Source organism: Trachinotus anak, unplaced genomic scaffold (genome assembly GCF_046630095.1).
Source record: "Trachinotus anak isolate AG129_WGS33_773 ecotype Australia unplaced genomic scaffold, CSIRO_AGI_Tana_v1 ptg000015l, whole genome shotgun sequence".
Taxonomy (NCBI): Eukaryota; Metazoa; Chordata; class Actinopteri; order Carangiformes; family Carangidae; genus Trachinotus; species Trachinotus anak.
Genome location: NW_027273866.1, coordinates 7,877,148 through 7,890,251, shown reverse-complemented (window position 1 = coordinate 7,890,251; position 13,104 = coordinate 7,877,148). Strand labels below are relative to the sequence as shown.

Genomic DNA, 13,104 nt, shown 5'->3' with positions numbered 1-13,104 from the left:
GAGCAATGTATAAAATATCCAAATGAATTCCCAAGAATAGCTGTGATTGGTTACTTTCCCACCACCGTTCCTCTTCCAAAGATTCCAATCCTACGACACATCTCGGAAACTTCAAGCCACACGAGCAAAACCTGGAGGATGTGTCAGTCTCTGTGGTGTGTCATGCATCCAAAATCCAACCTCAGCATTGGATCGAGCAATGAGCAGTGTCAAGCTTTCAGCATATTTGAACGTCATTAGGCAGACTGTTGCTGAGACTGGTATTGCCATACAGAACCTCAACTTGGTGTTTCACCTCTTTCATCACAACAAATCACCAGACAGTTTTTCCCTAGAGAGACCCAACTGCCTGAAATCCCAAACTCACCAGCAGGAAACAGCTAATGCCCTTTTAACCCTCTCTGCTTGTGTGTTCGTCTGTGTGTGTAAGCATGTGTGCGTATTCATTATTTTTCTCCCCCTTTGGCCACTGTCTCGTTTCCCCTCCACCTGGAAAAAGTGACTCATTACTGTGAAAGCGTTTGCTCATGTGGGGGAGTGCAGAGGTACAGTCCAGTGTTTCTACAGTCACAGTCTAGAGAGCCCAACACTGTATCCAGCACTTTCTTGTTGCTGTCCCAGTGGCCTCACAGCCATAGCAGCAAAACATTCCCGTTCAGATGCAAAATTTACACTCAGCAGGACTGCTGGTGTAAATCAAATTGGATTGTCTGAAGGTAAGCATAAGAAAAACCTCCCAGAAGACTCAGCAAACATTTTCAATTTTAAATTCTTGAAACTATTTCCACATGCTCTACCAGATGGTTGAGCAGCCTGCTGTACCATGGATTCACAAATCCAGACAAACTGTAACATGAGCCGTAGGAAGCTTCGAGGGCTGGAGAAATAAGAAACATTCATATTTGATTATTGGTGTGACGACTGCCAACAACTCTGTCTTTTCGCCTGCATGGAATAGAAAATCATTTGTCTAGGAGCTTTGGCTATTGTCAGTGTAAGGGTAAACAAATTGTACTCACTGAATGACATCCGCTATTAACACAGCTGGTCCTCTGTGCTTACAATGACACCTTATGAGTCATAAAGTGTCTAAGCAGATTGCTGTAGTACAGAAATGCAAAGTGATTTCAATGAAATCTTGAAGGCCGGAGAAATTGGAAACATATTCCATATTCATAACAATATTTGATTACAAGACAGCTGTTTGCCAGCCAGGTGGATTTGTTTATCCTTTATCATGCCTTATTTAATACCATGGCTTTCTAAATTCACCTAAGGACATCTGCTACAGTACAACTGGTTGTCTGCCTATCGTGACAAATAATGATGACTTAAATGCTCATCTTTTCCCTCTGCAACATGTTAGTGATCAGCTGCAAAGACCCAGAGGCAAAAAAAACAGAAGCACATTAAACTTGAACCATTTCAAATGAGGCAGCGGTGTCCAAGTCTGTTCAAAATGAAGACAGGGCTTATAAAAGAAGCCAAATCTATCAGGAATTAGAGCTCTGTAGGGAATTGGGATGACTCACAATCAAGCCAAGCAAAACATTAGATAGACACAGTTACACACACACACACACACACACACACTGCCTCTTCCACTCCTTCTGTGTGTGTGAATTCCCAGGCAACAGATATCTGTTGGCATGGCTATAGAAACAAAAGATGGTGGTCAACAGCTGCTGGAGGCTCGGGTCAGTGTTGAACATCGACACACCGCACACATCGATCAGTGAGCTGTTGGAAAATGTTCAGGTAGCGTAGGCCTGTCTGAACAGGTCATTCAGAGACATTGAGCAGCTTTCTTATGGTGACCTCGGGGAGTGACCTAGTTACTGTTCATTCAGTCGTATCTTCAGTCATAGATATTTTAGGTTTGAGTCATGGAGATGGGATGATAAATGTCATAGAATGTTATTTTTTGCCAACACTATAGCTTCTAATATCCTCATGATGTGAGACTATCATGAGACTAGTAACTTGCTTTGGTAATATAGGTCTAGCTAAGCACGTAATTCAAAGGAGTTAGACTATGAATGGTTTTAATGTTGACCATGAGTTGTCCAACTAATTTGGTCATACTGTGGGAGGCCTGCGATAATCAGATGTATTTACAATAACAATAATAATAATAAGACTTCACTTGTATGGCACTTTTCACTAGAAGTGACAAAGTGCATTATAGTTAGGATTTCAGTCACAGAGACTTTCTAATAAAACACTTGGTAAATCACTTTACCATGGCCCATAAACATTCACCTGGGGCTCCTGTTTGGAAATATTTAACCACGACACTTTCTTAAGACTCCTCCTCTCCCCCCGCAGTTCACTGACATTCCCAAAACACGCGCAACTGCAGGAGCGGGTTTTTACGTGGTCGTGTGACACTGTACGTGATTGGCGGGCGGGCTCTGCGTCTGGGAACCGGCTACTGGTTTCCCACACACACACAGACACACACACACACACACACACAGACAGACAGACTCTCCGCAGCGGGGTGAAAAACAAACTCTCCCTCCCACAGCTCAGATACCGATAACTGCTGCAGAAGTGGAGCCGACGCGATGCCGCACACTAAAAGCCACCGTTCGCTCTGAGCGGACGGCGAACAGCGAGGAGGCGGCTCCGGGGAGCGGCGGGTGAGCTGTGACAGCAGCGGGACAAATCCACGCAGGGGAGACTCCTGCTCCACACGTGGAAAGCACCGCCGAGACGCGTCGGTGAGTGCCGTTAAATGCGAGGCTGTACTTCTGTTTCAGAAAATGTAACGTGTGTATTTGTAGTTTTTGTTTTGTTTTTTTTTTTCCCGCACGGAAAAAAAAAAAAGTTTAATTGACGTTTTTTTTTTTTTTTTTTTTTTTTAAATTGCGTCAACATCTTTTTTTTTTTTTTTGTTTTTTTTCCTGCCACTTTGCGGTGGAATAGGAACAAGTGTGCACTGTACGGGGGGAAACCACTTAAATTGACGTGGTTTTGTTCTGGTTTTATGGACCAGCAAACCTGGCGATGAAGCGAATTAACCAGTGCTTTGACAAAATGAGTCAAAGCTGTAGCAAAATGTGTAATTTAGTTTTTTTTTTTTTTTTTTTTCTGTTCAGTTTTACGGAGGTGAACCGCGCCTCCGTGCCGTGGAGCGGTCTCTGCCAGGTCGCGCCGCCGTGGTCAAGGTGTGTGGTAAAGGAATCGAGGAAGCGTTTCTGTGTCACGTCTTAACTCGTCCAATATTTGATCGGAACGAGTTGAACACGTCCCCCTCCAATATAACTTGGAAGTGTAAATATCCCAAGACGAACTGGGTGTTGTCCAACTCGAATAGTAAAATGATTGTGGGCTGCGCACTCCTGTAGGATCAGTGTAAGACACATGAGACGTTTCCTTCACAGAAGTTTAACTCACAAGAAAAATAAAATCCCCACTGAAAGTCGTTTGGAGGCTGTTAGAAGTCTGGTGTTTGTGGTCTGTGCTGGTGCAAGTGAGCCATATGGGGTGAGGTGTTCAAGACGATCATCCTCGAAGCTGGTGTTTCCTCCAATAATCAATATATCTGATTAGCGTTAAATCTTTAATGTTCAGTGGATCATTTGGACTGTCACTGGTGGTTGGTGTTGGTTGGTAAGGACATTAAGCAGTCATATGAACATGCTGAAAATGTGTTTTTGTTGCTGTGTGTTTTGAAATAGGTGTTTGACGTACGTAAGCAAACCAATCTGCTGGTAAAAGCCCTGAGGGGCCACCTGTGGGCCCCTAAAATAAGAAAAGGCAAACTGATGTTCTCAGTCAAAGACTTGCATTATCGAAATGTTATGTTTTTTGAAAACATAGTCATTTTGGCTGGGTGAGAGGTTGCAATTTTGACATTATTATACAAAGGCTTCTGAAAGGCTTCTTTTTATGAGCCTAAGGAGTTAAAACATTGTCTCAGTCCATGCAATACTCAAGTTATTCAACATGAACATCACCGAAATTAGAGATACAAGTCTTGAATCATAACAGTGACCAAATGTAAAGTCCTTCACTTTATTTTGATATAATTTTAATATCCAAAAATGCTTGTGCTGGCTCTTTGCCAAGCGCAAAGAGGAAAAAGCTAGTTGTATTAAAATGTGAGTGTCTCTGAAGAGCAATTACCACATGTCTCCACCGGTGTATCTCCCTGACAGGCTGGGACCTGGAAGCCCGTTTGGTTCAGATTAGCAGTGAGGCTCCTAATCCTGCCCTTGTGGCTCCCAGTACTGTTATCTAACCCACTTACGTTAATATATTGCTTCTTCCTATGCAGGAGTTCAGAGCTTAATTTGCTCTTGCACACCATCAAAGGTGAGTTTATACCTTTCCCCATACTTCAGTGTCCAATTGCGGCATAATGTAAACTGTCGAGCTGGCTCCCTCCCTGTGTGTCCACCACTTCCGCTTGTTCTGTTGCCAGAGAGGACAAATATCCTTGAAGGGAAACATAAAGAGCCTTGTTTCTTTAATGGATCATATAATAGAAAGAGGAACGGAAACCTGACTGTCAGTGTTTCTGACAAAATGACGCTAAGATTTAGAGTCCCCAAGGACACTGAGGCTGCGGTTACCGCTCTTGCATCACAGAAATGATGTGTTCTGTGCTATGACAGTGAGCAACCCCTCTGTTTTGCAATACAGTAATAATGGAGAAGTTGTAAAGTTAAGCACGGGCGGGTTATGTTTTTGTCTGTTTATGTCAGAATTTTTGCTGAGGTTTGTGTTGCCCATCATCTAAATCTATAAACTTAGCTAAGTACTCTGACACGGTGCTGTTGCTTTGAGCTTATCCTTATGCAGGCTAATTGTACATTCATTTTTATGTTTTTAATACCTTAAGCCATTGTCCCAGTCTATTACTGAGTCACTGTGTTAATGATCCCTGCGATGTTCAAGACATCTGTTGGTAAGTGCTCTATGTTTGCTTTTCTACTGTTTGCCAACCACTGTTCAGTCCTTCCCAAACGTTTTATAGCCGTAAGGTGCTGGGCTATAAATAATGTGCTCATTTGGGGGCCTGCCATGTCATTCATTGATTAGTGGTTATCCCATACCTCCCTGGAACTGTATAACTTTCACTAGTAGCTGAGTCACCCAGGAAAGTGGATGGTCCTTCCATATCCTTCCGTTTTTGAGGGAAAATACTCAGGTCGTATTCAACCTGCTGCTTTGATGGAGAGCTATTGTTTTTGTGATAAGTGGTTTCCATTATGCCGTCGCATAAATAGACCATAGTGGGACAAAAGTGTCTTTCCTTGTGTACATTGTCGTTTACCTTTTGTCCCACACTACACAATGTGCACTTACATACTGTGAAGAAAAAAAACAGCTCACATTAAAAACACAAATTACACAGAGAGGCAAAATGAGCAGGGAGCAACTAAATCATATTAAATTATCGGAAGCACCTCTAGGCAAAAGATGGTTTTGATCCTGTGCTCCTCCTCAAAAAAGCTCCACTCTCTTAGAGCAGTCAGGCGAATTGCTGTAATGCTCTCTTAAGAATAAAGGGCCCTACAAATTACAGTATTGGCATCGTTCAGAATACCCAATTATGGATACTAACGTAGGTTTGCCCATTCATAATCCCTATGCTGAGCACAGAATTTTCATCTGCGTGTAGCCTATAATCTGTACCGCTCAATTAGATGACCTTCTTTCTTGTAATTTCTTGTCCCGCCAGCGTTGTTGTGTGTGCAGTATACAGAGTGGTTCAGTCTTCGAGTTGCACATGGAAACACTGTGCTTGGATTTGGATGTGTGGAATCCAGATGCCCTGCTGTGTCAAACACAAAACAAACAAGAAAAAAAAAGACTGTCTTTCACCTGAGTGTGCTAAAATGAAGCATAAGGAGGAACACGCGGCTCAGAACCCACTGTATCTCAGTGTCAAAAGAAAACAGAGTGCTGGATACTGAATATGAACAGTGGCTGTCATTTCTGTTGGGAAAGTTTGCTTTAACTTAGACTGTGAAGCCTGGTGATATTGTTTAGGATTGTAGTTTTCACTCCTTTGCCCTGGTTTACGCTTACTTTTCAAACCCTCACTTTATGTACTCTACTGTACAAACATAGTGGATTTGGCTCAGTCAAACATATTTGAAGATTCCTGGATGTCTGTGGTGGCAGAAAAACCGTGTTAATGAACTTTGCTGACTGGCACGCACATCGAGTTGGTTCTGATGGAGGGATTTGGTCCTACGTCTCAAAACTTGGACAGCCAAATCAGGTCTGACGTCTTACCCAGCTTGAATAAGCTGTCCTACTCTTGTGCTTGTTTTTGACTTTGGAGTTTGAAAATTTCAGCTGTTATTCTGTTGAGCACTTTGTACAAGATTATTTCAGAGGAAAAATTCTCTGACTCACTGTCTCCCAGTGCAGCCTTGAAAGTACAGCTATCAGTGACAGAGAGAGCTGTTTGATTTCCCCAAGTGCAGTATTGGAGTGGTACATTATAGAAATACTCCTCGAAAGAATGGGCTCCCTATCACCGACTTGTCTTAAGAAATACCAGAGAGATTTGTACCTCAGCATGAACTAGACTGTAGTTGTTCCACAGAAGAATTCTTGGTGTTACTGGCACCTTATCAACAAACATGATACTTTTAAGTGGCCTGTTATGGAAACATTTTTACTGCGCATGTCAGAGACAAGACAGAGTTTTGTCTGTTATTGGTAGCTCGGTGTCGCACCAAGGTAGGATTAGATTTGAATACACCACAGGCTGTCACTGACAGCACAAAAAACAGCAGGGTAGACAGTGTAATCTCTTAATTATTTTAAGAGAGGTAACATTCAGCATCTGTGCATGTGGCGGTGTTACTGTTGTATGACATCACTCTCTGAAGATGTAATCCGTGATGATGTGCGCGCTGTGGGAGGTTTCTCTTTAAAGTCGAGGCTGTGTATAGAGCCGTGAGTCAACATGAAAGACACGCATGAGAGGCAGCAGATGAGGTGAAGCTTTTATTTTATTTTTTTCATACATCTTTCAGAGTGCACTTTGGTAACTTTCAAAGAGGAAATTTTATTCCAAAGTCAGTCACATATCAGTGGGAGGAATAGATACAGAGGATGAATGGCTTCAAGAGGAAGATTATATTATCAGTCGGGCTTGGTTATCTTACTAGATATCATTGTGTTTTGTGATGCAGTTTTTGTAAATCGTGTTCATTTAGCTCAGGTTCTCTGAAATTGCGTTCATGCTCGTTGTCTACTGCTGGCAGATGGACTGTAACTTGTTTCCTTGTTGCCGTGTTGTCTTACCCACGACCAAAAATTCTTGTTAACACACCAGTGTAGTACACTTACTGTATATGTTGACTTGATGTTTCTAAAGTATGCCATTGTCCCTGTCTCTCAAATACTACATATTGGTCTCTAGAAATACACTTTTATTGTAAATGATCTGAATGTTTCTTTAAGAACATTAGTGATAGATTGTTCTTACCATTCTTTTGAAAAATAGAAATGTCCCAAAAGCAGCCCAACCTTTCTGTTTCTTGAAATTTTTTAGCATTAGCCCAAGACACCACTGTTCTTATTTGTGCTTGGTTTTGCAATTCTGGCTATGTACACAAAAGGGATTTTGGAGCGTTCCCATAGCAAGTTTTATCAGTGGACCGTAAATATGCAAAGGTTAGGTTGAAGCTGTCAGAGTCTAAAAGGAAAAATTTCAGATATACCAAGTTAAGGATGGGTTACAATTCCCATTCAGTGGTGGGTGTAAAGATAAGGCACGAAAATGTGTTTTTCCATGCTTATCACCTTTTTCTGGTGCATGTGCCCACATACACATTTGTCTGTCTAACTTAGCTTACCTTAACTTTAACCTAATTCTAACCCCAACCCTGAAACTAAGCCTTAATCCTCAAACAGTCCTTTGAAATGGTGAGGATGTTGTCACTGTCCAAAAGTGCTCTCACTCTCATTGTTCAGAACAAATTAGTCCTCACAAAGATACGATAAGCGCACACATGCATACAAAACCCTGTCTCACCAGTTTCAGTTGACCGTCAGTCTCCCTTACCTCTCTAGTCTACATCTATACTGCAGCTCATGTTTTCATATTTAGGTGATTGATTTCTAGTGGCTCACTATCTAAATATTTCTCACAACAGCTGCCAGCATTTCATTTACTTGAGCAGCAGAGTAAATTTACTTGATCATTCTTTCCTGATGGAATTTTTAGTTTGTGCCAATTGCTGGTTTGGCTTTGCGTTTTTTGCACCTCTCCAAAGGGAATTAAAGACACACCCTGGATTCAGTGTGATTATGGCCCATATCTTCCGCCCTGGCTTTGCTACTGTGGCAGGTTCTCATGGACTTGTAAGCACAGGCTGGAGAGCAGGACTCTGTTAAGACATGGCTGTGCAGCTAACTCATAGACCCCACTCCAGAGAGGTCTCAGGAGAGCCGTGAGCACTGACTGAACAGATTTCACATGAGCACACTGGGCCGGCCGGAAACAAGGGAGCGAGCAGCAACAGTGCTACTCCTTTTCTACTGCTTGGCAATACACAGCCACAGTTAATGAAGTGTTTTTGAAAGGGGCTCTGCTTGGAAATGGGGTGATAAGCAGCCGTAAAATATATGTACGTCGTTTTCACTGCCACAGCTCCTTGGCTCCCACCAACACTACAGCTCAGCCTTGCACTGTGAGCATTGTAGAAGACTGCTCAAAGTCATACCATCAGCTACGCTTTGTAGCTGGCTACATTTCTCTGCCTGGAAGCTCCTGTCTGCCTCTTTCTCCTCCTTGTTTTCCTCTCGCATCCCCAGTCCCTCCCTCCATCCCTCCATCCCCTTATCCCTCCTTCCCGTCATGCTTCAGTGGGCCACCTGAGGCGGGATACGCGCTCCCCTTTGCCTGGTGACAGCTTGCAGGGAGATGCGGGCAGCATCCTGTCTCAGCTGGAGGATGGTGGAAAGAGGGAGAGATGCTATGGATTAGGGCTTCCACAGAGAGGAACTCCGCCGGGCTGATTTACTGCTAGAGAGCAACAAGACCAGTGACTTTTCTACACTTAATTTAGATTTTCTGCTTTTTGTTTTCTTTGTGCGATTCAGTTAAGTGAGAGTGAATGTAGATATAAAAGGAGAGACTGCTAAGGGAGGGGTTGACCTCATCTGGGGCAGTTACTGAGTACCTGTACGTATGTATGTATGTATGTGTGTGAAAGTTGATCAGTGCATAATATGATTGCGAATCTCAATTGTTTTGCCCCTCAACAGGGAAATTTATTATCTTTCTTAAGATTGTGTAGAAGCTCTGATACATACAAGGATTTAGACCACCATCCTTTGTGAAAATGCTGAATACATTCAGAGCTGACCTCAGAATATTCATAAAGCTTGTTATGTTCAGAGTACATGATGTCCAAGTTTTTTGAATGCTGTACCGTTTGTGCTCTTTGAGGTTGGACTGGCACAGTACAGGTCTTGCAGTCTTTATCAGAGCTCAGTATGCCTTTGACACAAAGCTCAAAGCAGAGTTTTGCACGGTTTTTGCATGGTGTCTGGCTCACTTAAAAGGCTTCGGTTGAAAGAGCTTTCCTGCTTTTGACAAGAGTGCAAAACAACTTTGTGCTTGTGATGAATGGTATCATATTTTTATAGGAAAGTTTAGGTATTTTCCTGGCTGAAGTGTTGAGATGTTTGGCATCTTTTAAATTCCAAAGACAGAGATATTTATTAGCATTTCTAATTACTCTCCACAAAATCTTGGCCTGGGTTTTTGTTTACTGTTAAGTCTTGGTTTGCAGAAAGAGCAGAGAGGAGGGGGGAGGATAGAAAGGGAGCATATGCAATAATGCTGTAAACAGTCTCATACAGAAGTAAATGCACAAAAGTTGTAAATGTAGAACCATTAAAACTACAGTTACTAGTACCATTGCTTATGATAATCTTTAAAATTCACCATAGTAGACTTTATATAATGAAAATGTGTTTACAAGTTTACATTAAAAGATTTAATTGGAGTTTAATTGTTAGCCCCAATGGTTTGTTTTGTCATTGTTATCAAAATATTGATTTAATATATTGCAGTGAGCCATTCATATGCAACAAGTCCTCCAATCTAAATGACCATATAGGTTGGTTGTCCTAACCCTTGGATGTGACCCATAGGAGTGTCCCAATGGCAGGCGTAGTGGCCCTTCAACATCATGGTTATAATAATGCATTGCTATACATTCCACTTTTGTGTAACCTGTAACCTGCAGAAATGTTAAATTTCTGCAGGTTACAGGTTCTGTGTCAGAGAGGTGATGAGTCAGCTCACTTTGTCAGCCCCCTGAATTACACACACCTTTGCCTATAGTGCACCTCAGTAAGAAATCATCGCTAAATTCTATCCCAGAAATTACCATAGAGCTTACACATAACAAAAAAATAAAACAATAATAGCCTCATTGAAGTGCTGCTTACTGCAGGGCTATTTATTAGATTGCATTATGTTGCTGCAGTGGTATTGTGTCCAAAGGTTTTATGTTCCCCTGCTGTTGATGTTTTCCTTCTGGCTTGACGTAATCCTACTTTAACAATGACCACAAGTCAACAATGGCAGCCTTTCAGCCACTGAGTTTGGGGGGGGGGGGGGGCTTGTGCACTTTTAACTTCTCATGTAAACTTTGTGCTCCTGCAGGATTTGCTTTTTTGCTAATCAGTCAATGAAATGTTGACTATTTTCTTCTCCACAGCTGCTGCACTCTTAGTGCTAGTGTTAGTGCTCTGTTGTTTATTAGCTAGCGTGTTTGATGAAGGCATTGTTTTGCAGTCTGGCTTTGCCTTGTAGTAGAGTAATTCAACCCCTGGTTGTGAGAGACTGATTCGTTCATCGGGGTGGCCTGTGTGGTATGTGGTTGTGAGTGCTTGTGTGTCTCAAGTCAATGTGTGTGGCTGAGAGAATGATTAAGCTCCATAGTTCTCCTGAGAGCATTTGGACCTAATTAACCCACTTCTTCATGACTGTATCCTGCGCTTAAACACAGTTGGGCCGACTAAGGACAGTTTTCTCTGACGCCAACAGACATACAGCTGTGTCTCTCGTAGTACATTCCCAGTCAGCAAGAAATAAATTCACCAGTAGATGTTGCCTGCAATAATAGAAACATGATTGCTGTTCTGTATCAGTGAGACTTACCGGTGCTCTTGACAGCGTTGGTTGAAGTCATTTCATTTCTGCAAGTGGCAGGTGCTTCCAAGCAGAACATTTAGAGAGATGGCGCATGGAGACTGGCTGCAATACAGAGAGATGCAACCATTCTTCATTTTGGAGCCCTTTATTCCCTCTCTCATTACTTTAATGTTTTATACACTGTGAGCAATAGAGAGTGTAACAATCTAGACTGGCTATGTGTGTTTACTTTTGGACTGATTTGCCTAAGGCTATAAAAATACAAAAGACATCAGCTTTATAATTTTAACAGAATTATTTCTCCTGCTCACTTCATGTAACTTTAGCCTCACGTCTTTATCTTTATGCAACAATTGAACCAAATTAAAAAACAAACCAAAAAACTTTCTCACTCACCTCTAGTACAGTGGTTCCTCATCTGGGACAGAGATGTCCTTGAAGGGTCACAAGATGAATCTGATGCAGTGGTGAAATGATTACTGAAATAAAAAAAAACTAGATTCTGATATTAAAGATATTCAAAATACGGTATAGTTCTATCATCAGGCCTTTAAGTGCTCACAAATCAGACATACAACCTGTGACGAGGAGTTGCCAGTACACATGGGTTTAGAGTAACAGGCCATATGCACCGAACTTGGTGGAGGGATGGGGTTTGGGCCAGTGCAGAACCCATTGAAATTTGGGGCAGATTCGGTTCCCCATTTGGAGTAGTTTGGCTATGTTCTGAGTTATCTATCTCTGATAGTGCACTGTCGGCGAAGATTTTGTTTGTGCAGCTTAGACCATTGAAATATTATGTTTAAAAATTCAATGTTACATCTCTTTCCAGAATCAATGATTACAGTAGAGATAACAGTAGAGGCAAATTTTGTAAAATAGGAGACTTTTGGAAAGTGAGACTTTTGTGCACCGTAACTAGTTAACTAGTTAACCTGTTCCATAATTTCTGCTTAATTTCATTTGCTGTTTTTCCTTATTCTGTTCTCCTCTTCAGTGAAGAGCGGCTCCCATCCTCTCCACTTTGATTGTTTGCCACCTTTTCACTCCTGCCTACTTCAGAGATGAGTGCCAAATCAGCCATCAACAAGGAGGTCTTCATACCCCACGATGAGAAGATGCTTGCTGCCGTGCAGGTGAAGCGGAGGACCAAGAAGAAGATCCCCTTCCTGGCCACTGGTGGTCAGGGAGACTACATGACCTTTATCTGCCTCTCAGGTCAGAGAACAAATGAAACTTCTCTTCTCTTCTCTTCTCTTCTCTTCTCTTCTCTTCTCTTCTCTTCTCTTCTCTTCTCTTCTCTTCTCTTCCCTGCCAACTGTTGTGACCCAACATCACGTTCAGCACGTCTCCCTTAATTCTCCTGCTAATGTTCACACTGATGAGCATGTTTACATTTCCTCTGCCAATAGAATGACACGCTAAATCAATTTACTGCCGGGCTTTAGGTCAATCCTTTTTTAAATAGATTAGATTTAAGGTTGAAATTGTATAATTGTTTCAGCAGAAATTGAGGTTTGAATTATTCTGTTTTTTTTTCTCTCTATCTGAACATTAGCTGAGATATTGCTTGTTAATTGAATTAGCCATGCATATTATTCATGAGGAGACTAGCTAGAGCCTATTAATTTCAGTGCCAGCAGAACTGCTTATGAAGATCAATGACACTCCTTAATCCTACTATTTTAATGTGTATTAAATTCTGCTTTGACAGTATCTGATCATATCACAAAAGGTTCAAAGTTACTTAATTGTGACTAGGAGGAATTTAGAGTGTATCAGCACAGCATAAAGACCAGTAGAGCTATCTCTGTGTAGGATTCAAATTCAAGGTTGCCTTCCAGTAGTTATGCTGCTGAACACTGAGCCTCTATGTTTACACTCTCGTGTATGAACACATAAGAGCCAATTGTTTCGAGCACAAGTCACAGATTAACCACAGGTTTCTGTGAACG

The 13,104-nt window shown here is 41.8% G+C and overlaps 1 protein-coding gene across 4 annotated transcripts in view; it reads left to right on the top strand.

Annotated features, from left to right (window-relative positions):
* Window positions 1-2,440: 2,440 nt before the first annotated feature.
* The window catches only part of stxbp6 (syntaxin binding protein 6 (amisyn)), a 138,533-nt gene continuing 127,869 nt past the window's right edge, over window positions 2,441-13,104 (top strand). For 2 of the 4 annotated variants that reach the window (XR_011693740.1, XM_071499173.1), the window contains exons 1-2: window positions 2,441-2,726; window positions 12,147-12,367. Coding sequence is in view for 3 of the 4 variants with exons in the window: in XM_071499173.1 (XP_071355274.1) it covers window positions 12,214-12,367 (154 nt within the window). In the remaining variant the exon portion in view is untranslated. Of the gene's footprint in view, window positions 2,727-3,104; window positions 3,174-12,146; window positions 12,368-13,104 lie in introns of all 4 variants that reach the window. The other 2 variants (XM_071499172.1, XM_071499171.1) reach the window with 2 other exon arrangements.